The 24,124-nt window shown below is 40.2% G+C and overlaps 2 protein-coding genes across 3 annotated transcripts in view; both read right to left on the bottom strand.

Annotated features, from left to right (window-relative positions):
• Window positions 1-1,939: 1,939 nt before the first annotated feature.
• Window positions 1,940-3,855, bottom strand: sp5a (Sp5 transcription factor a). Its single transcript, XM_073047272.1, has 2 exons — window positions 3,616-3,855; window positions 1,940-3,451 (listed from the first exon to the last, which is right to left on the bottom strand). Exons 1-2 carry the CDS (start codon window positions 3,664-3,666, stop codon window positions 2,375-2,377), a joined length of 1,128 nt encoding a protein of 375 aa, XP_072903373.1. The 5' UTR covers window positions 3,667-3,855; the 3' UTR covers window positions 1,940-2,374.
• A 2,697-nt stretch (window positions 3,856-6,552) lies between these two features.
• Window positions 6,553-24,124, bottom strand: part of myo3b (myosin IIIB) — a 464,201-nt gene continuing 446,629 nt past the window's right edge. For both annotated transcript variants that reach the window (XM_073047270.1, XM_073047271.1), the window contains one exon: window positions 6,553-7,203. In XM_073047270.1, coding sequence (XP_072903371.1) covers window positions 7,182-7,203 — 22 coding nt within the window. In that variant the 3' untranslated portion in view covers window positions 6,553-7,181. The remainder of the gene's footprint in view (window positions 7,204-24,124) is intronic.

The raw sequence follows: 24,124 nt of genomic DNA, 5'->3' as shown, positions 1-24,124 counted from the left end.
AAATGGAATCATCAAGTGTCTATACTCCATCGCTGCCTCTGACACTAATGCTGAAGAGTTATTTGAGGGGGTTAAATTTACAACTTCCTCTGCTTTGGTTGAGCAAACAGTCATAAAGTCATCTAAAGACACAAAGACGTACTTCTAATTCCAAGAAGGAAAAAGTGTTTATATATTTAAAACTAACTAGGAAGAGATTAATAAAACGGAGTGTGATCAATTTGTAACAAGGGAACAGAATCTCGATTTATACTCTAGCAACTTTTTTTTAAAAATGCACCATATCAGAGACAATGTACCCAGAAGGGTCCTCATATTGCATGATACTTCCTTGAAAACGTTCTTATTAGAACACTATGGAATTTATATTTTCTTAAGTCATAGGCTGTTTTAGGTATGTGTATTTCTCAATTGATTTAGGAGGGTAGTAGGCATGCTTAATCTCACTGCAACAGTACAAACAAACGTATGTATATGAAATCCTTTCATACTTATATAGAAAGGATGGTTATTAATGGATATCTTTACTTACCGTCGATGTACAAATAATTAAACGCGTACTTTTCATGACAGGCCATATGAATATATAAAATACGAATGCTATTTTCTTAGCGTGAATATGATTTCTGTATCACGGAAACTTGATATAAATAACCCCATACTTAAATACTAATGCGCTAGCGGTAAAAAAAAGTTTCTCTGATACTACTATTTAATTCTAATACAATGCCATACTAGCCTCTCGTCAATTAAAACACTTTCTCCTCGTAATATGTACTTGAATCTTGACTATTCTCCAGTGTGGCCTGAGCAAAGCATTATATCTATCGGTCAATGTTTTTGACAGAGGTGAACAATTTACATATTTCAGCAAGTAAAATGGTTCCATTGTTTTTAATCTGACTCAAGGAGTTTACATTCAGAAAGGATGAAATAACATTGCAATACGCCTATTCAAATCTGACGTTTTAGATTAACTAAATGACCAAGCATTTGGCCATTTATCTGGATGAAAAATTATAAATTTCACATCCCTATAATTTTGTTCTCTATGGATCTTAAGTTTGATTTCGAATACACTGCGAACAGATATGCTAAACGTGCTTTCTGGAAAACCCTCCTATCCACCCCAAGAAGAGGCCAGAAAAAAAAACAATCAATCGTGAAGTGTCGTACCTGGGAAAAAATCTCAGCCATTGCCCTCAATTAATCATCTGAGCGCTGAGTAAAGTAATGCTACAAAATGCAGGCTTCCTGTGGTTCTTTGAAATGATCTTTATACACTGGCTGATACATCTGCTGATGTGCACTTCTTATGTGAAGCTGACAATTTTATTTTTGATCAGCAGAAGAAATTTGTGGTTAAACCCCCAGCCATTCAAAATTGCAGAAGAACCGTTTAACTTAAAAGGGTAACTGCTTTCTAGTTTAAGTAAATATGTATATTTTAACAACCGCACGTCGTGCCTTCTCATCTTAACCGTTAAATATTATTTTGCTGAGGAAGCTCTGCACACACTTTCAGTTGTCCAACTACAATCGCCGACTGACACATGTATATACAACGAAAGTTAAAGCCACGGCCAGCTATGTTAAAAAAAAGCAGTCAGTAGTAGATGGCCAATTTGCTTCCAACACTAAGCGCATGTTTCTTCAAACTCAAGATTCACAACTTGAAACTGAAAATAGCCGGTAGAACATCACCTTGAAAATTCTGATTATAGCATGAGAAAAGGTAATGCTACAAACAGTACAACATGCATAAATAACGACTAAATATTTGGAATTAAGCGTAATGATTTTTAATTTTATATCTTTTTTTTAAAAAGTTGTCATTCTTTAAGAGCTGCTTTGCAGTAATGTTTTGTGGAGTTTGCGTAACTCATATAAATACGAAACACTTTTTAAGAGCAAACACAAGAGACCAACTCAGACCGACTCAGTGGGGAGCAGTTTAATTTAAGCCAAACGGACTTTTATTTTTCACACAGTAGAAGGTCGGTTCGGTATACAGCAGTGTGAAGTTTTAAAAAGCATGCTGAAACTTCCCATTGAGCTAGAATAAAGACAAAACATGTTCATTCGACCAAAGCTATTAAGTACTCTATGCACAGCAGACCTGATCTTTCAGCAAGGACTCCGTTTAAATCCCAAAATTAAACAGCCTGTATTATTTAACATCCCTGTAAATATATACAACTTCATATTGAAGCATAGCGACCAATTGTGAAATTAACTGAAGCATATTCGTCAGAAAGTATTTACGGCAAATTCTTTTATACATTTAAAATAGTCCTTTTTCAAGGATATTGCACCACCAAAGCAATTAGTTGCATCAATAGCCCACGTTTCGTTTCAGTTTGTTTCCCTCTTTTCAGTTGTGCCCTAACATATTTCCGTCTTCCCTTTTCACATTTTCCACGCTAAGTTTTGATTTTTTGTTTTGATGTGTTTTAACGTGCTTGGCCAGATGGTCGCTTCTCATAAATCTTTTGCCACATTCTGGGCACGCAAAGCGTTTCTCCCCAGTGTGAGTCCTCAGATGCCTCTGCAGCTCATCTGATCGAGTGAAACTTTTGCCACAGAACAACCAGTTGCAGACGAAGGGCCTCTCGCCAGTGTGCCACCTCAGATGAGCCTTCAGGTGAGACGTCTTGCCGTAAACCTTCCCGCAACCCGGAATATGGCAAATGTGCTGCTTCTTCTTGCCGGGCTCGTCTCCATTGCTCGACGACTGGCAATTGGGGCAGCGGCATCTTCTGCACCTCCGGGCAGTAGCCAATGGAGATTTAGTATGAAGAAGGGCAGCTATCTGAGTTTGGTACTGGGCGAAATCTGAATGTCCCAAAACCAAGGAACGTTGCAGAGGGAAGCGATGTGGAGCAATGGACGAGGAGTGGCTGACACTGCTGCACTGTTGAATGCTCCACCACGGTACGTCCTCTACTTGGTTGGGAGACATGTGTCTGTGCTGATGTGAAAGTAAGGTGGATCCTGTTGGAACAAACCCTGTCATCGCTGAGCTGATGGGAGTTGATGTGCCATAGGTGACAGCGGGGACGTAGGTCGGCTGGCAACTCGAAGCTAAGGTCTGCATCGATGAAGGCAGCATCTTGACGGGGGATAGTTCGAACGGATAAGACGGCTCCGCCGGTGGAGTGAGAGGAAGTTCATGTGACCCGTAGGGCGTCTGAAGATGTGGCGGTAGCTGATGAACTTTCGGAGGACTTAGGGCTAGGCTGGAGTGGGATGGCATCCCGCCGGGGTTAGACGGGATCTCGTTACTCCAGGGGTGGAAGATGCGAGACGGCGAACTCAGAGATGGATCGTATGGGATCTGGAAAAAATCAGAGTGCGCTGACCCAGCCTGTCCGATCCGGTTGCATGTTGCAGCCAAGAGAGCGAGCGGAGACTGCTTGACCGACTCGGGGGAAGAATTTGGGGTGCGATCCTGAGCAGAGAAATAAGAAAAAAAGTTTCAATTTATTGCAGTAAAGTGTTCAAACTTTCGTCAAGCATCGATGTAAGTTTGATAACTGTTTCGCAAACGATTCAAGAGATGAACAACCCAAACTATTAAGAGAACATTTCTTAAATGTTTAAAAATGTACTAACCTGGAGAAATGCTTGCAGGGAATCACTACGTAGAACAGCTACAGCAGCCATTCCCCGTATAAATTGTTGAAAGGAGGCACGATTCGATATTTCAACCGGTACTAAAGGGAAATGAGCCGCATGGAGAGATTTCTTTCCTCCTCCTGCTATTCGGAGATATCCTTGGAATATCTGTGGTCGAGGGATCACTTCTTAGAATTTGATAAGACTTTGGTAGACCGCCAGCCAGTCAGGAGAAAGATTTATGGCTTTGAAGTTTGCCGCTGCCCAATCATCAAAGAATAGCGGGTCTTTCAGAAGGGAAACCAAATCCTTTGAATACACAAAGCTCCTATGGCGTGTTTGTTGGTATGTATAAAAGAACTGATTATTAGGGGGGATGGTAAAGGAGGAGATAAAGGCGGGACAATTAATGAAGTAATCACTATGTGGGAAATGTATATACACAAATAATTGGATTTACGTGATCAAAGCACTGCTGCCGCCAGGAGACCGTTCGATTGGATGTTTAAGTCATATGATCTCTTTTTATAATTAAGGATTTGTTGCACAGCCCTAAGTGACAATGTGTCTTTGTTATCTCTAGGAAATCTGTTCCAACATTACTGTGTTGATGACTTTTAGCAAATAAAAGCGATTGGAGATAAATGACGGCATCGAGAACAGCATAAACTACTCGCAGTTTAAACGATAGAAAGAGTTGCTGACATCGAAAAAAGTTTAATGAAAGTCTTTGTAGACGGACAACATCACAGACATGTCTTCTATTAAACTTCTGAAGTCAGACTACACTCCAGAGATATTTACAGTTTCAGTACACTACTACTTGGGAGCATATGTATAAATGAATCAGGCCTCCAGCACCCTGTCAATGTTGTGAAGGTATCATGTTGGAAATATGCAGCATTGGGGATAGAAGTTTAACATTTATCCATTCATCTCCTCAAATTTAGAAAGAATATTATTACGTTAAGATATACTGTATGCTCCAATTCCTACCATATACAATATACGACGCAAACATAAATAAAAGTAACTCACTTAAGATCAATTAGAGGCATGATTAATGGGTGAATATTCCCGTGCTAAATTTAAAAGATTATGGTGTATTTAAATAATTTAATTAAGGGGGGACGCATGTTTCAATGCCACTGAAACTGGATAATCAAACGTTAAGAAATGGTAACTGTCAAGACTTTTAACTCTGTCGCTTTTCCATGCCCGTTAATTTTGAGATCAGTGTGTAGAGATCCGGGTCTGGCAGTGAAGGCTGTTGATAGCTCTGTTACGTTCCTGAAAGTGGTGGCAATCTGAGAGGCTGCGGAGGCGGAGCACTTCGGTTCAAGGAAAGTGGAAACAATTTCTCTCTTCCCCGCCTGATCTCCGCCTTAAGCAGTTTTTCAAACCCTCCATCCCAACACCTGCAGTGGAATCGGTCACTAGTTCAACCCTTTACGAAAACAATTTTATTCTGCACAGATTTTCAAGTAAACATAATTATCAATATATTGGGATAAAACTAAAATATTACCCCATAATCCACGCATGATCTTTAATATGTTCAGTATAGTGATTATAACTAGCGGCCTTATCAATGGAAATAATTTGGACCCATCAATTCCCCCATTCAACTCTATTTATTAAATTTACAAATACAAGACCAGTGAACTTGAAGCCAAAGCAGGTTGAAAATGAGGGAGCATGCCAAGCATCACCTTTGGCTGCAAGTTAATAGTTCGTGGGATTATATGAAAAATTATACTCAATTTAAACGTACAGTTTTGCTGCCGCAGGTCGAGCGTCAGACGTGAGATACACGCGAATATCTGAATATCAAAGCATAAGCTGATAGCTAACGTTTAGTAAAACAAGGTTAGGCTACTCATTGGGTTAACTTAAAAAGTTTAAGAAAACACTATAGAGTGTTTTCTTCAGGTAACATGATCCTGACAGCAATCGTTAACTTCAATTGTGCGCACATTGCAAACGAAATCCTTCTAAACGATAACACACAGAGATCTTTATCATCCTTTCCTGTAGCAACAATCGGTATCCTCTCAAAGACTTTTGAGACTTGCATAGTTTTAAATGGAGCGGCTCTTTTGAAGGGATTAGAGCGCCAAGTCCTCTCCCACGGCTCCAGATTCAATCGTGGTGAGATGGGAGTTTCACGCTGTGCCAGGGTACTGCCAAGTTAATGCATTTAACTTGGACTTTTTTCGCAGTTATTATTTAGAAACGTATTTTACATAAAATGGTCTAAGGATACGAAAGACTCATTGAGTTCCTAATTTTTTTTAAAAAAACAAAAATTGAATGGAATGAAGACTAGGGAAAAACATTAATCAAAATTACTTTCAACCCTCTTCAGAAAACTTCAAATTGTCCGGTCGTCCTGAGACAGTTGGCCTGTACGATTTGTCTTAGAAACAAACCAAATCCATAAAGGATAATTCCGCCGTTCCAGCTTCACAAATCTGAATCTCACACAGGCAGTTTAATTGTTGCGTAACACAGCCAGCTTTTATGATTTCCGAATCAATGAAATTTCACGTTACAGTTCCCCAAAGGTTAAAAAATAATATGGAAGCTTTTTAGGAGCCTTGATTTTTTTAAAAAAAATACTAGCGGCATTTTATTTCAATGATTGCAATTTGTCTAGGTAGATTGGTGACAGAATTCTGAAAGAAAAAGAGCCTAGACCTGGGTGTATAAAGCCAAGCTCTCCTTTGATGTTATGTGGTTATACGGGTCTTCTATCACACGCTCTGTGCCTCTAGAAATATCTTAATAAGACGCATACCTGCTTGCCGATTTGGAAAATTGAACTGAATATTTGATAGTAGAACTATATCATGAATAGCACAACTAATCTAGCAAATGTGTTGCTATTGACATCTAGGTAACATAAAATTCCAATGAATAGAAAACAAGATGTCATTCTCTACATCATTTTATTTAGCTTGATACTTTTACTTGAATATTGATTAGTATGAATGACTTTCAAACCATTAAAGGGCCCCAAATACATATTCATTTGAAAATTATAGAATACCTTGGGTTCATTGCCAAATTTTCTGAGACATCCAACAATATTTTACATCACATAAATGTGCTAATTAAGAGCAAATCATTCACCTGGTGAGTAAACCAAGCTACATTTCAATTTATTATGGAGTAGAACATTTGTGGTCAAAATACATTACATTGTGCAAAGTTTTTAACTCAATTAAAACAAATGTTTTTAAAAATAAATTACTAGTTTTTGATTAACATGAATACAATTGGCAATGCATTTGAAAATCATTTAACAATATTTGGTGTTATAGTGGTTTCTAAATACTGTTCAGTTTTATTCAAAAACAGAGGTGAACATTTAGATATTTACATATCACTGTGTCTGATACAACCAATGTTAACAACAAACTCCCCTTAATGCTTTATTAATTCTTGCATGAAAGCATTTCATTTTGACATAAATCTCTAGGTTACACATTAATTAATATACTAATTATATATCCATTGTTTAAGCTCTTCGAAGCATTTAATACAGAAAGCACTTGTCTTCAAGCAAGAGTCCAAATCAACCTGAAAATAAAACAAGAAATATTATAGCTTATCTTTAAAGTATAAAATATACTGGTTGTTGAAAATTTTAACTTGTGCATTATCAATTTCAATATACAAATAAACAAGTTCTTGTTATTTATTCACATTCACCATGATTCCTCTAAATCAAAAATAAAATTTAATCAAAAATGAAGAAACAAAAATACAAATGGACCATCAGCAGGAAACATATATGGTCAACAAGTCTAAACAATCCACAGTACTTCAGTTACTTCCATCAAAAGACAAAATTCTGATTATCAACATGAGTTATAGTGTGTAATATTCTGTTTCAGATCATAATGATAAGTATAAACTTGAGATTTCTCTCAAACCAAAGTGCACAATAAAATTGATTCAATTACATTTCTTCAGACAAACAGGAAGTGCATTTGTCATTTGGATTTTAAAGCATTGTTCCTGACTGGCTCTTCCAGTCTGGCCTGTGTTTTCCTGATCTCCAGTCTATTGGATTATGACGTATGTGGATTGATGTCATGATGCCCAGAGCATGTGTGCAGAGACCTTTTGGCAAAACTTACCTATATCCAAATAATTTTCTGCATTCATTCTAAGAGTAATATGCAATTGGAAATTTAATTTCAAAACAGTCCTGCATACTTTTTTGACAAAATTCCAAATGCAAATTAACACTACTGTGCATTCTTGAATCCAAATTTTGCAAGACTATTTATGCTGTGATTTAGAAGAAACAGTTCAGAAGTGAAATTCCTACAAGTTGCACTCTGACATTTACATACAAGTTAATTATTGCACTGTCATGCTCCTTTCAGTGTTGCGATACCAAAATTAATGCATTCCTATCTCTTTAGAAAAATATTTTTTGACGACACCAAAGCATTTTTGGATATGGGGTGCCTCAGTAAATCTCTTTGAAATGAGTGACAATGGAAGAGACCAACATGTAAAGAACCCATTCCAACTCGTTAGGGTAGGTGGAGAAATTGTTGCCAATCATTAGAGATGCTAATCAGTTAATGTAAGTATCATGAGAGCAGCATGTAGACTGCCACCTTTGTTCTCGCATACCCCTCCGCTATCACAACTGAGGCCAGGAACCAAATGATAATCGGAGAAATAATTTCAAATCACACTGGGCCCTCCCTTCCATCATATTCTTCTATAGACTTTGCAAGGCACATATAGTTAACAAAAATATAGTTAGAAAAGTACCAATTTACACAAATTAGTACAGTGACATTTATATAGACCATTTATATTACCTTTCAACTACAAATTTGGTTGAACATGTTAAACCATCTTGTTAAGTAAGCAATGAACATTTGCTAATTCTATTTTATTTTTAAATAACGCACTAATTGCTGTGGTAGGCTTGGCATTAACTGGAGAATTTATACTTGTCTGTTCCTAACTGCAAAACACTATCTTCCTTTTTTGTGTTGCAGAGGATAAATTTTGTGTGTGAAGTAGCAGGATTTTATTATTGTCAGGTCATTAAAGAGAATCCTGGCAGCTGTTACAGACACCATAAGAAAGTACTTTCAATTTGTCATTCCAATGTAAAGAGAAAGTTTACCATACTACCATAAGACATAGGAGCAGAATTAGGAAATTTAGCCTATTGAGTTTGCTCCACCATTTCATCATAGCTGATCTCGAAGCCCACTCAACCCCAGTACACCTGCCTTCTTGACGTAACTTTTGATGCCCTGACCAATCAGAAAACCATCAATTTTTGCTTTAAATATACCCACAGTCTCGGCCTCCATACTTGTCTGTGGTAGAGCAGTCCACAGATTCACTACTCCCTAGCTAAAAAATTTCTTCCTTAACTCTGTTCTAAAGGGTTGCCCCTCAATTTTGAAGTTGTGGCCTCTAGTTCTGGGAGGCATGAGAGGGCACAGTTTTAAGGTGCTTGGAAGTAGGTACAGAGGAGATGTCAGGGGTAAGTTTTTTTTATGTAGAGAGAAGTGAGTGTGTGGAATGGGCTGCCAGCAACAGTGGTGGAGGCGGATACGATAAGGTATTTTAAGAGACCCCTGGACAGGTACATGGAGCTCAGAAAATAGAGGGCTATGGGTAACCGGAGGTAATTTCTAAGGTAAGGACATGTTTGGCACTGCTTTGTGCGCTGAAGGGCCTGTATTGTGCTGTAGGTTTTCTATGTTTCTAAAACTTAGACAATATTCCAAATGTGGCCTGACTAGTGTCTAATAAAGCCTCAGCATTATCTCCTTGCTTTTATTTTCTATTCCTCTTGAAATTAATGCAAACATTACATTTGCTTTCTTTACTATAGCCTCAATCTATAAATTAACCCTCCAGGAGTCTTGCACAATGACTCCTAAGTCCATCTGTACCTCTGATGTTTGAATTTTCACCTCACTTAGATAATAGTCTGCACTTCTATTCCTTTTACTTTCCCAACACTGTATTCTCTGCCACTTTTTTGTCCATTCTTCCAATTTGTCTAAGTCCTTTTGCAATTGCATTGCTTCCTCAGCACTACATATCCCTTCACCTATCTTAGTATCATCTGCTAACTTTGCAACAAAGCCATTAACTCCATGTTAATTATTGACAAACAATGTGAAAAGTAATGGTCCCAATACTGACACCTGAGGAACACCACTAGTCACCAGCAGCCAACCAGAAAATGTCCCTTTATTCCCACTCACTGCATCCTGCCTGTCAGCCATTCCTTTATCCATGCCAGTATCTTTCCTGTAATGTCATGGGATTTTATCTTGTTAAGCAGCCTCATGTGTGGCACCTTATCAAGTGCCTTCTGAAAATCCAAGTAAATAACATTCACTGCCTCTCCTCTGTTCACTTGCTTGTTACTTCTTCAAAGAGCTCTAACAGATTTGTCAGGCAAGATTTCCCTTTACAGAAACCATGCTGACTTTGACATTTTATCATTAGTCTCCAAGAACCATGAAGAAGAAGAAGAAGAAGAAGAAGAAGAATAGCCCTTAACTCGGCAGTTGAGTTATCGGGGCACTGTCATGATGGTGTTTCCATAGCAAGCTGTTCTTGCTTTTATGAGGCCGAGTTGCTAGCTCGACGCTCAACCTGACTTGGACTCAAACTCGGAAACCTTCGCTCCGGAGTTCGGCACTGATATTATTGCGCCGCCAAGCGGGGAAGAACACCGAAACAACGGACAATTCCCCAACCATGGAGGTTAGGCTAACTGATCTACAAGTTCCTTTCTTTTGCCTTCTTAAAGAGTAGTGTGACATTTGCAATTTTCTAGTACTCCATAGCTATGCCAGAATCGAGTGCTTCAGGAAAGATCATAACCAATACCTCTACTATCTCTTAGGCAACCTCTTTCATAACTCTGGGATGTAGTCTATCTGGTCCAGGTGACTTATCCACTTTAAGATCTTTCAGTTTGCCCAGCACTTTTTCCTTTGTAATAGCAATGGCACTCACTGCTGCTTCCTGATACCCATGGACATCTGGCACACTGCTAGTGTCTTCCACAGTGAAGAATGATGCAAAGTACTTCTTAATATTTTCCTGAAATTTCTTTATCCCCCATTACTACCTCACCAGCATCATTTTTCCAGTGGTTTAATATCAACTATCACCTCCCTTTTACTCTTTGTGTAACTGAAAAAACTTTTAGCATCCTGCTTTGTATTACTGGCTAGTCTGTCCTCATATTTCATCTTTTAGATTCTTATGGCTCTTTTAGTTGCCTTTTGTTGGATTTTTAAAACTTCTCAATCATCTAACTTCTCACTTATTTTCACTACATTATATGGCCCTTTCCTTGGCTTTTAGATAGTCCTTAACTTCCCTTATCAGCCATGGTTTTCTACCCCTGCCATTCGAGAACTTCTTCTGCTGGACATATCTATCCTTCTCCTTGTGAACCTCTGTTCTGCCATCATCCCCGCCAGTATCCTCCTCCAATCCACCTGGGCAAGCTCCTCTTTCATGCCTCTATAATTCCCTTCATTCCATTGTGATACTGATACATGTGACTTATTCTTCTCCCTCTCAAATTCCAGTATGAATTCAATCATATTATGATCACTGTCTCCTAAAGGTTCCTTTATCTTAAGCTCCCTAATCAAATCTGGATTATTATACAACACCCAATCTGAGATAGCCTTTCCCCAAGTAGGCACAAGCACAAGTTGCTCTAAAAAGCTCTTTTGGAGGCATTCACCAAATTCCCTCTCTCGCAATCCGACACCAACTTGATTTTCCCAATCCCCTTGCATATTGAAGCCCACTATTACAATTGTGACATTCCCTTATTACATGCCCTTTCCAGCTCTCTTTTCAATCTCAACCCAACATCTTGCTACTATTTGGAGGTCTATATGAATCTCAATTTTTTTTTTAAACCCTTGTAGCTTCTTAACTCCCCCCATAAAGATTTGACATTCTCTGACTCTATGTCACCTCTTTCTAAAGATGTAATTCCATCTCCTACCAACAGAGCCACACCACTGCCTATGCCTTCCTTTGATATTACGCTCCCAACTATGGCCTTCTTTCAGCCACGATTCAGTGATGCCCACAACATCATACTGACCAATCACAAATTGTGCCACTTCATCCACCTTATTGCGAATACTATGTGCATATAAATATAGCACCTTCAGTCCTGCATTCTTTGCTGTTTCAAATTTTGCCTCTGTGGTACAATTTAACTCTTTGCATTGTCTGCATTTGTACCCAATCATTGGCTGGTCCTTCCTTACATTCATATTACCACGACTTCTGGCTGCTCAGACTCCCTCTTCAGGATGTTGTGGACACACTCAGAACCATCGTGGACCCTGGCACTTGGGAGGCAAACTATCACCTGTGTTTCTTTTATGCAGCCACAGAATCGTTACTGATGCCATCCTCTTCTGAGCCACAGGGCCAGAGTCAGTGCCAGAGGCATGGCCACTGTTGCTCCCCCCAGGTAAGTTGACCCCTCCAGCTGTACACAAAATGGAGTACTTATTGTTGGGGGCAACAGCCAGAGGATGCTCTCCACTATCTGACATTTTCCCTTCCCTCTCTTGACATCCGTCTCCTGTAGCATTGGGTGATTATCTCCCTGTAGCTACTGTCTATGACCTCCTCACTTACTCCAACAAGCCAAAGGTAATTGAGCTGCAGCTCCAGTTCCCTAACATGGTCTTTAAGGAGCTGTATCTTGATGCACCTGGTGCAGATATTGCCATCTGGGAGGCTGGAAGTCTCCCAAAAATCCCGCATCTAACACCCAGAACAGGCCACTGGCTCAGCAGACATGCCCCCTATTCTTTCAAGAGTTAAGAAAAAGAATTAAGAAACAAATTTACCTACTTACTTAATCTCCGCATGTCTTGCCAAAGCCTTACCACTCTGACTCAGACCTCTCCGACGATGATGGCACCTCTCTTTTATGGTGACTGGGTTGAGCTTCCTGACCTGCACGAGAACGCTTCTACTGCACCTGCGCTGCTGTTCAATCAAAGACTCCCCAAATATTAAGTATGCATGTTATTTAATTCACTACTTCTAATTCAGCCAAAAAACATATATATATAAAAATCAAAATGTTGGAGGAACTCAGTGCATCAGGCAGCATCTGAGGAAAGAATTGGACAGTTTGTGACTTGGGTTGAGATCCTTCATCTGGACTGAACGATGAAGGGGAAATAGGCCTCATGCAAAAGTGACGGGTAGGAGTGGAGCAAGAGCTAGCTAGTGATATGTAGATCCAGCTGAGGAGGGGTGATAGATGGAGGAGGGTAGAGAGGAAATGGCAACAGAGGCTGGGAGGAGATAGGTGGAGGCAATGAGGCTGAAGAAGATGGAATCTGATAGACAGGAAGGTGGGTGGGGGAAGTGGGAAGAGGGAGGAATGTGTGCATAATGGGCAGATAGAGTGGGTGGAGGAGGGGAAAGAAATAGGGTGCTGGATGCTCAAGTCAGATTGGAAAATCAGGGTAGATCAAGAGGAGAGAGAATATGGACTAGGGGTGGAACAATTTAGTGCAAGTTGTAGAATGCTCTGTTCATGCTGCTGGTTTGTAGAATTGGAAGTGTGTTCCTCGTCATCCAACTTCTGGTATTTTCTCTTTCCTCCTCCACTTGCTTATCACCCCTCATTTGGATGCACACATTGCTTGCTAGCTCTTGCTCCAATCCTTCCCTCCATCTATTAACAGTCCCCATCTCCTTTTTACTTTTCAGTCCGGATGAAGGGCCTTGACTCAAAATATCCTGTTCCCTCCATAGATGTTGCCTGATCTGCTGAGCTCCTCCAGCATCTTGTTTTGTTTTGCTCCACATTCCAGCATCCAGTCTCTTGAGCATAGATTATCCATGTACTAAGATCAATTGTACATTCATACATTGATATAACTATCTTGTTATTTCCAGGATCAAATGAAAGGATTCATATATTGCAGATGATATCCTGCAGTTGCATCTCCTCTGGTATGGGAGCAGCTGCACATCAGACCAGAAGTCCCTACAAAGGACTGTGAGAGTGACTGAGAGGATCATAGGAGCCTCCCTACCATCCATCGGGGACATTTATCAGGAGCGCTGCGTATGCAGGGCCCTTAGTATTATTAAGGATCCCACCCATCCATCCAGCATCATCTTTGACTTTCTACCATCAGGCAGGAGACTCTGATGCATAAAAACAAGAACGGTCAGGATGGTAAACAGTTTATTCCCTCAGGCCACTCCCTGCCGCACTGCATTCTAAGTGTCACTGGTTAATCTGTTCTGTACCGTACAATATTTAATTTATGCACTTTATTTATGTGTACTCCATCTGTCAACTTCTCCCTACTTTCATAAGTTATTATGTGTTATGTATACTATGGTGCCTTACATCCTAGTTTGCAGAAATGTTGTATAGTTTGACGATATTGCATGTATATAGTTAAACGATAATAAACCTGACATGACTTGACTTGATAATATGACACAGACCAAATCAAGTGACAATGCTGAATGTGGGAAAACACACTAATTATAATTGAATGTGTGTAACCACAACTGGTGACATTTTTAAACATTCATGGTGAAAGAAAATAATAATAATACTAGAAATATGCTGAATTAAAAGAGAAAATGGAAAGAATATGGTATATGAATGAGGTATACATTGTCCCAATAGTATTATCTACAACTGGTATCATCCCAGTGTTACTAGACAATAGCATTAAACAATTAGGGCTACACAGCAATATTTATGTAAATCTCCAAAAAGCCACAAAACTAAACACCACTAGAAAAGTCTTAAAGTTCTTAGCAATTGAGAAATGAATTTTCTTGGCTATGCCCAGCTTGAGCTGAGAAAAAATAAAAATAATAATAATAATTTATTTAGAGAGCACTTTTCATACCAATTATGTAGTTCAAACTGCTTTACAATGGAATAATGTGCAAACATGAAATTAAAAGACAAAAAGATGTTAGTTAAAAGCAAGATAACTAGCATTCTCGTTTCTGAAATGTACAATACTTCAAGTCATAGAACACTTCAGCACAGAAATAGGCCCTTCAGCCCATCTAGTCAATGCTGGACTATTATTCTGCTTAGTCTCATCAACCTACACCTGGACCATAGTCTTCTATTTCCCTCCAATCCAGGTGCTTATCCAAATTTCTCTTCAATGCTGGAATTGAATCCACATTCACTACTTCTGTTAGCAGCTCATTCCACACTCTCATCACCCTCTGAGTGAAGATGTTCCCCTTTGTGTTCCCCTTAAATATTTTACCTATCAATCATACATGCATTTACATACTTTCTCAGAAATATTGTAATGAGTTAAATGCTAATAAGTTATTTTTGGAGAAAAGGCAGTGCCTTTGTAAATGCAATCTCATTGTTTAAAATTTATTTTAGGGCATCTGGCAACTGTAATGGGGCATTAACTTCACAAATGTTCAAACATAGGCTTGGATCAGTGAGCAGAAAACAATGGTGAACACCAAAGCAGGAGCACTGAACAATCTTCTTGACAATCATCATCAAAATTTCAGCTAAACTGGAGGTTTAACACAGAACACAGATCAGCACAGCATTGGGCAAGCCCTTCAGTCCATGAAGTTGTGCCGACCTTTTATCCTACTCTAAGAATCAATCTAACACTTTCCACCAACATTGCACTCCATTTTTATTTCATCCATGTGCCTGAGTCTTTTAAATGTCTCTAATATAGCTGCCTCTACCACCACCCCAGCAGCACGATCCACACACCCACTGCTGACATTCCCCTACACTTTTCTCCAAGCACCTTGAATTTATGCCCCCTTACATTAGTCATTGCTTCCCTGGGGTAAAGGTGCTGACTGGCATTATCTATGCCTCTATCATCTTATACACCTCTATCAAATTATCTCTTTTCCTCCGTTACTCCAAAGTGAAAAGCCACAGGTCGCTTGACTGTTACTCATGAGACGTGCTCCCTAATGCAGGTCGCATCCTGGTAAATCTCTTCTGCATCCTCTCCCAGTGTGGAGTGCCCTCCTGCTTCAAATTATCCACCATTGTCCCTGTACCAAAAAAGACCAAGGTAACATGCCCGAATGGCTGGCGTCCTGTCGCACTCACCTCAATAATAAGAAAATGCTTTGAGAGGCTGGTGAAGGACTACATCTGCAGTTTGCTACTACCCAAACTGGATCCCCTACTATTTGCCTACCAACACAACCAATTGACAAATGACGCAATACCCACAGCTCTATACACCATCCTTACACATCTGGAGAAGAAGGATGCTTATGTGAGAATGCTGTTCTTGGACACCATTCAGTGTTCAGTATTCAACACTATAGTTCCATCCAGGCTCAACAAGAAGCTCAGAGACCTCGGCCTTGACACTGCCTTGTGCAGCTGGATCCTGGACTTCCTGTCAGATCGCCAGCAGGTTGTAAGAGCGGGCTCCCTCGCCTCCACCCCTCTGGCTCTCAACACAGGAGCCCCTCAAGGGCTGTGTACTAAGTCCTCTCCTTTACTCCCTGTATACCCATGACTGGGTCACCACCCACAGCTCTAATCTGCTAATGAAATTTGCCGACGACACTACATTGATTGGCCTAATCTCAAACAATAATGAGGTGGCCTACAGGGAAGAGGTCATCTCTCTGACACAGTGCTGTCAACAACCTCTCCCTCAATGTTGCAAGAACAAAGGAGCTGGTTGTGGATTACAGGAGGAATGGAGACGGGCTAACCCCTATTGCCACCGATGGATCTGGGGTTGAGAGGGTAAACAGCTTTAAGTTCTTCGGCATCCACATCACCAAGGACCTCCCGTGGTCTGTACACACCAGCTGTGTGGTGAAAAAGGCACGACAGCGCCTCGTTCACCTTCAACAGTTGAGGAAGTTTGGTATGGGCTCCAAATCTTAAGAACTTTCTACAGGGGCACAATTGAGAGAATCCTGACTGACTGCATCACTGCCTGGTGTGGGAACTGTACTTCCCTGAATCGCAGTATTCAGCAGAGAGTGGTGCGGATAGCCCAGCGCATCTGTAGTTGTGAACTTCCCATGATTCAGGACATTTACAAGGACAGGTGTGTAAAAAGGGCCCATAGGATCATTGGGATCCCAAACTATCCCAACCACAATCTATTCCAGCTGCTACCATCCAGGAAGCGGTACCGTATCATAAAAGCCAGGACCAATGGGGTCTGGGACAGCTTCTTCCACCAGGCCATCAGACTGATTAACTCACGCTGATTTGAGTGTACTCTATATTACGTTGACTGTTCTATTTATTATAAATTATATTAAATTACTATGATTGCACATTTAGATAGAGACGTAAAGATTTTTACTCCTCATGTATGTGAAGGATGTAACAAATAAAGTCAATTCAATTCGCAAATTTGCCGATGACACAAAGCTGGGTGGCAGTGTGAAATGTCAGGAGGATGTTATGAGAATGCAGGGTGACTTGGACAGGTTGGGTGAGTGGGCAAATGTATGGCAGATGCAGTTTAATGTGGATAAATGTGAGGTTATCCACTTTGGTGGCAAGAACAGGAAGGCAGATTACTATCTAAATGGAGTCAAGTTAGGAAAAGGGGAAGTACAACGAGATCTAGGTGTTATTGTACATCAGTCAATGAAAGCAAGCATGCAAGTACAGCAGGCAGTGAAGAAAGCTAATGGCATGCTGGCCTTTATAACAAGAGGAATTGAGTATAGGAGTAAAGAGGTCCTTCTGCAGCTGTACAGGGCCCTGGTGAGACCCCACCTGGGGTATTGTGTGCAGTTTTGGTCTCCAAATTTGAGGAAGGACATTCTTGCTATTGAGGGAGTGCAGCGTAGGTTCACAAGGTTAATTCCCGGAATGGTGAGACTGTCATATGTTGAAAGATTGGAGTGACTGGGCTTGTATACACTGGAATTTAGAAGGATGAGAGGGGATCCGATTGAAACATATAAGATTATTAAGGGATTGAATGTGCTGGAGGCAGGAAGCATGTTCCCGCTGATGGGTGAGTCCAGAACTAGAGGCCACAGTTTAAGAATAAGGGGTAGGCCATTTAGAACAGAGATGCGGAAAAACTTTTTCACTCAGAGAGTGGTGGATATGTGGAATGCTCTGCCCCAGAAAGCAGTGGAGGCCAAGTCTCTGGATGCATTCAAGAGAGAATTAGATAGAGCTCTTATAGATAGCGGGTTCAAGGGATATGGGGAGAGGGTAGGAACAGGGTACTGATTGTGTATGATCAGCCATGATCACAGTGAATGGCGGTGCTGGCTAGAAGGGCTGAATGGCCTACTCCTGCACCTACTGTCTATTGGTTCTAAAGTTCCCACATTTTTTCTATAATGAGGCACCCAGAACTGAACATAGTACCCTGATTGTGGGCTACGAAGAGTTTTATACAGCTGCAACATTCTTAAAGGGGCTATAATCTGATTTGATAACATGGGCCTAACTAATTTTGCCTAGCCTGAAAAATCACTAATAAGTGTAGGAGTGGGGAAGGAGAGGGGCAATTGGGAAATGTTCACTTAAGAGATATCCAACCATAATTCCAAGCAAACTCACTTCCAAACTTCTAGACTTGGGATTCAACACATCACTTTGCCATTGGATCCTTGACTTCTTCACCAAGAAATTAAGATCAGTAAGGCTAGGTAGCAACGTTCTGCCAGGATTATCCTCAGTACTGGCACCCACAAGACTGCATACTCAGCCCCTTACTCTGCTCACTATACACTCACAAATGCATGGTCAGATGCTGTGGTAACACCATCTATAAGTTTGTAGATGTGACCACCATGGAGGGCCAAGTCTCAATGTCAACAAAACAAAAGAGCTAGTCATTGACTTCAGGAAAGGAGTGGTCCTGTTTATATCAATAGCGCTGAGGCTAAGAGGATTGAAAGCTTCGAACTCCAGGAGTAAACATCTCTGACACATGGTCATGGTCCAACCACATGGACACCATGGCCACGAAAGTGCACCAACACCTCTACTTCTTCAGAAGGCTATAAAAATTCAAATTGTCCCTACAGAACAAAATGGTACACACAAATCATTCTATTCAGATGGCGTTGAAAATACTCTGCTCATGACCACAAGAAAGTGCAGAGAATTAAGGACACAGCTCAACAAATCAGCCTCTCCTCCATGAAACACACACAAAATGTTGGAGGAACTCAGCAGGCCAGGGCACTCTCTATGGGAAAGACTACAGTCAACATTTCAGGCCAAGACCCTTTGGCAGGTTCTTTTTGTGATTGGCTCTCTTCGATGGACTCTTCCTATACTTTGCACTGCATCAGTAAAACAACCATCATAATCCAACACCCCACCCACCCTGGACATTCTAGCTTTTCACTCTTCCCATCAGGCAGAAGATATAAAAACCTGAAAGCATGTACCAACAGGATCAAGGACAGCTTCTGTCCCACTGTTATAAGACTATTGAATGGTCTGCCTGCATGATAAAATGGGTTCTTGACCTTACAACCTACTCTGTTATGGCCTTTACCTTATTGTCTGGATGTGTTGCACTTTCACTGTAACAGTAGCATTTTATTCTGCATTCAGTTACTGCTTTTTTCTTGTACTATTCCAATGTACTGATGTAATGAAATTATCTGTATGGGTGGAATGCAAAACAATTTTTTCCCACTGTACATGCAACAATAATAAACAAATTTACCAATTACTATCACAAACAAGAGAAAATCTGCAGATGCTATAAATCCAAGCAACTCACAAAATGCTAGAGGAACTCAGCAGGCCAAGCAGCATCTATGGAAAAGAGTGCAAGACCCTTCAGCAGGATTGGTGCCAGGTCTGCTGAGTTCCTCCAGCATTTTGTGTGTGCTACCAATTATTACCCTTTGGCATTGCTGTCTTGAAATAGATTTTCATTATTCCTTCCCTCCAAAATAAAACCCATTCACCACTCTACCCTTGCAACTAACCATTCCTTCTCCAAACTCCATGACTATATTAAACACAAAGTACACTGCAGATGCTGGGGTCAAAGTAACATGTACAACAAGCTGGAGGAACTCAGCAGGTATGGCAGCCTCCGTGGAAATGAGCAGTCAACGTCTCGGCCCAAAACGTTGACTGCTCGTTTCCACGGATGCTGCCCGACCTGCTGAGTTCCTCCAGCTTATTGTACGTGTTTCCATGATGATATTATAGCTCCGAGATTCCTGTTGACCTTTCGTAGATCTTCATGTTTGAATCCCTCAAATTAGATTTCTTCCGTCAAAAACACTTCCTCTCAGAATGTTAATCAGCATTTCAGCAGCGCCTGAGCTGAAACAAAGGACATTGGATATGTAACAAGTTCTCCTACTGATCTTAAAGTGGCCCAAAAAAAGATCTCAATATCGGTGGTGTATCTTCCCTTCTCAAATATTGTTTGCTATTGGACTAATTTAGATCAGGGGTTCCCAATCTGGGGTCCAAAGATCCTTTGATTGATGGTAGGTGTCCATGGCATAAAAATGTTTGGGAACCCCTGGTTTAGATAATCTCTCTTTTCCAGCAATAGCAAAGTCATCTAACAGACTGAGTAGCCGGTCAAAGTGAGAATTACCATCAAATGCAAACTAAAATATGTATAGTTTTTAGCTAATTCATTAAATATTTTACAAAACATGAAATAAAGATAAAATTACAGTATACTGTATAAATGAGAATAAAGTAAACTCTGAAACCATAAAAATAGGTGATAAAAATTAAAAGCTATATTATTTATTAAAGGGAATTATCTACACACACATAACATTAGATATTGGGAGTCAAAGAGAATGCTTGGGATTATTTATGAATAGCAGATTCAAAAATTCATAATTCTATACACCTTAGAAATAGGCCCCTCAGCATAACTTATCCATGCTGACCAAAATGCCTATTCACACAAATCCAATTTGTCTGTATCTGGCCTATGCCCCGTAAACCTTTCCCGTCCATTTATCTGTCCGAATGTCAGTTGTAATTCTTCCTACCGCTCTCGTCTCCTCTGGCAGCTCATTCCATCATATCCATCACCCTCTGTGCAAAAAACTTTTCTTTCTTTCCACTCTCACCTTAAACAATTGCCCTCTAGTTTTAAACTCCCATGCCTTGAGAAGAAGGCTGCCACTATCTACCCAATTTATGCCCCTCATAAGCCTCTACAATATTACCCCACAGCCTCCATTGCTCCAGGAAAAAACTGTTGCAGCTTCTCCAGTCCTTCCTCATAGCTCAAGCTCTCCATTTGTAACAACATCCTTGTGAATCTTTTCTGTAGCCCCTCTGGATTTATCACATCTCTATAGCGAGTGGTCCAAAACAGCATGTAATATTCTAAATGCAGCCTAACCCAATGATTTGTACAATTGTAATATGATGTCCTAGTTCTTATACTTATCACTCAGCCAATGAAGTATATGCCTTCTTCATCATTCTGACTGCCTGTATTGCCCCTTTCATGAAACTGTGTACTCATAACTCAAGACCTTGTTGTTAAATAACACTTCCCCGGGCCCTGTCATTCACTGCGTATGCCCTAGCCTGGTTTTGACTTCTTAAAATGCATCAATTCACACTTCTTTGGTTGATTTCCATTTGTCCATTTACTGTGTTGATATGGATCCTACTGTAAACTTAGAAAATCTCCTTCACTGTTCATTTTACCAGCAATTATAGTGTAATTATGCTTCCTACATTTTCACCCAACTCATCAATATACATGACTAATGGTTTGCTCTGGCAGCCTGGATCTCATATCTTCTAAACTTCTGGACCAGTCTCCCATGCAACACCTTGTCAAAGGTCTCAGTGAAGTCCATGCAGTCAACCTTCACCATTCTGCCCTCGACAATCCTCTTGACCAATTCCTTAAAAAACTCAAATTTGTCAGACATGATTTTCCATGAACAAAACCATGCTGACTATCCCTAATCAGTCCTTGTCTTAGCTTCCCCACCATTGATATTAGGCTGACTGGCATTGACTGGTTTGTCCTTGAAGCCCTTCTTAGAGAAAGACACAATAGTAGCCATCCTCCAGTCTTCTGCTACCTACCTGTGGCTAACAAAGTTACCAAAATCTTGCCAGCGCCCAGTAAGCCTCCCACAATGTCCTAGGATACACCTGATCAGGGCCCAGACACGTATTCAGCTCTATGCACTCAAGATTGCACCTCTTCATAATGCTGTTATGTTTCAGGAAATTGCTGCTCTTTTCCTTGAACTCACTAGCTTCCATGTCCTTTTCCATGGCAAACAAATATGAGGGGTATTCGGGTATGACCTTAGCCATTTTCCATGTTTTCATACATGAATGAGCACACTGACCGTGTCTCTCCCTTACTACCCTTTTGCTCTTAACATACTTTGGAATTGTTCAGGATTCTCCTTTACCCTTACCTCACCTCATGAGCTCTTCCTGCCCTCCAAATTTCTTTTTTTTTTTTTTTAAAAGTGTACTTGTACATCCCTCACACTAAAGAGCATTACTTATCAAATGCCTTCTGCAAATGCATCCTTATCTTATGGATAGGTCTTTTATGCAGCACCTTATAAAGTACCTTCTGGAAACCCAAGTATACAACATCTGCCTGTTCTCCTCTATCCACTGCACTCGCTATGCCCTCAAAGAACTCCAGTAGGTTTATCAAACAGGACTTGCATTTCATGAATCTATGCTGCGTCTGCTTGATGGTAACACTTCTCTGCATATGCTTTGAAATTTTTTCCTAATGATACCTTCAAGCATTGTTAAGATAACTGGCCTATAGTCACCTGCCTTTTGCCTATAACTTTGTTAAAATAGTAACGTGACATTTGCTGTCTTCCAGTCCACCAGGACCTGCCCACAATCCAGAGAATTTTGGTAAATTACAAAAAATATATCTATGGTGACTTCTACTATTTCTTTCAGTACCCTGGGGTACATCCCATCTGAACCAGGGGACCAGTCTACCTTTAGGTCCACTTATTTGCTTATCACCACCTCTTCATTGACAGTGATTGTATCAAGGTTCTCACCTCCCATCGTATCCACAGAATTTCTCTTTGGCATGTTAGACGCACCCTCCATCATGAATACAACACAAAGGCCTTGGCCATTTCCACATTACCTAATATTAATTCCACTTACTCATTTTCCAAGGGATCTAGGTTTATTTTAGCCTCCCTTTTCTGCTATATATAATTATGAAATCCTTTACTATCTGTTTTAATATTTTGTGCTAGTTTACTTTCATAATTGAACTTTCCTTTCCTTGTTGCTTGCTTAGCAGTTCTTTGTTGCTTTTTAGGGTTTTCCCAACCTCCCAACATCCCACTACTCTTAGTAACTTAATATGCATGAACTTTTAGTTTGATGCCTTCCTTTATTTCCTTAGTTATCCAAATCTGGCTCTCCCCACCCTTACTGCCCTTGCTTTTAAATGCAATATGCTTTTTTTGAAGACTGTGGAAAACCTATTTGCAATTCTTATACTGTTTCTCAATTTTTCCCAGCCTATGCTAGCTGGCTCCTATCTCATCCCATTGTAGTCTCTCTGGTTTAGGCATAATACATGGTCTTTACTGAACTGTTGCAGCCTTCATTTGTTTGAGAAATTTAATCATACTGTGATTACTTTTTCCAAGAGGACCCCCAACTAAAAAATGTCAAGTTTACCCTATCTTCTTGCACAGGACTAGATCTTAGATAGTATTTCCCTTCCAGGTTTACTAAGCTGCTGTTCAAGAAAGCCAACACTGATGCATTCCATGAAGTCCTCCTTAAGACTGCCTTGTCAAACTTAATTTGCTCAGTTTATGTACATATCAAAGTCCCCCATGACAATTGTTACTCCATTCTTAAATGCTTCTGATATCTCATGGCTTATAGCCCGTATCACTGTAATGTTATTATTCAGTGGCCTCTAGAGAACTCCCACCAGTGATTTTTCTTCTCTTTACTATTTCTAATTTCTACCCAGATGGACTCAACATTCCTTAGATCCCCTTAGATCTTATATCAGCTCAGCTCTCACTATTGCCCTGATACTAAGGTCCTCTATTCCTTTTATCTTCATGCACTTATCAAAGATTTTCACAAAGTATTTTTGCTGTTATTCAGCATTCTATTTGGTGGAGACTTTAATATTCTTTTTATTGCAGAATGCAAGTTGAAATAAACTCATTGAACACTCTTCTTGAGATATATTCTGAAACAGTGGTGCACAGCATGCAACCCATGGAATGTTTTAGGCCAACCTGCCCAAACTCATTGCCCCCTACCAGGCTCAAGTAAAGGAAGTTCCTGGAGTGTACTGCTATTCAGCAGAGCACAGCACACTTACAACTGTAAATGGGAAATTCTGTGCCCGAGCAATGCTTTGGGCATTCTGGTTAAATCAAATATCCAGGACGTGAAAACTGTCAAAGAGCTTGAATTGTTAGTGAATGCATCTGA

Source organism: Hemitrygon akajei, chromosome 5 (genome assembly GCF_048418815.1).
Source record: "Hemitrygon akajei chromosome 5, sHemAka1.3, whole genome shotgun sequence".
In the NCBI taxonomy this organism is placed as follows: domain Eukaryota; kingdom Metazoa; phylum Chordata; class Chondrichthyes; order Myliobatiformes; family Dasyatidae; genus Hemitrygon; species Hemitrygon akajei.
The sequence above is the reverse complement of the archived record's forward strand: the minus strand, read 5'-3'. Positions and strand labels throughout refer to the sequence as shown.

Excerpts from the sequence above, each read along its gene's own strand:
- sp5a (XM_073047272.1), bottom strand. The coding sequence starts at position 3,666 with ATGGCTGCTGTAGCTGTTCTACGTAGTGATTCCCTGCAAGCATTTCTC. Across the intron at positions 3,452-3,615 it reads CCCTGCAAGCATTTCTCCAG|GATCGCACCCCAAATTCTTC; the intron begins GTTAGTACATTT and ends TTCTCTGCTCAG.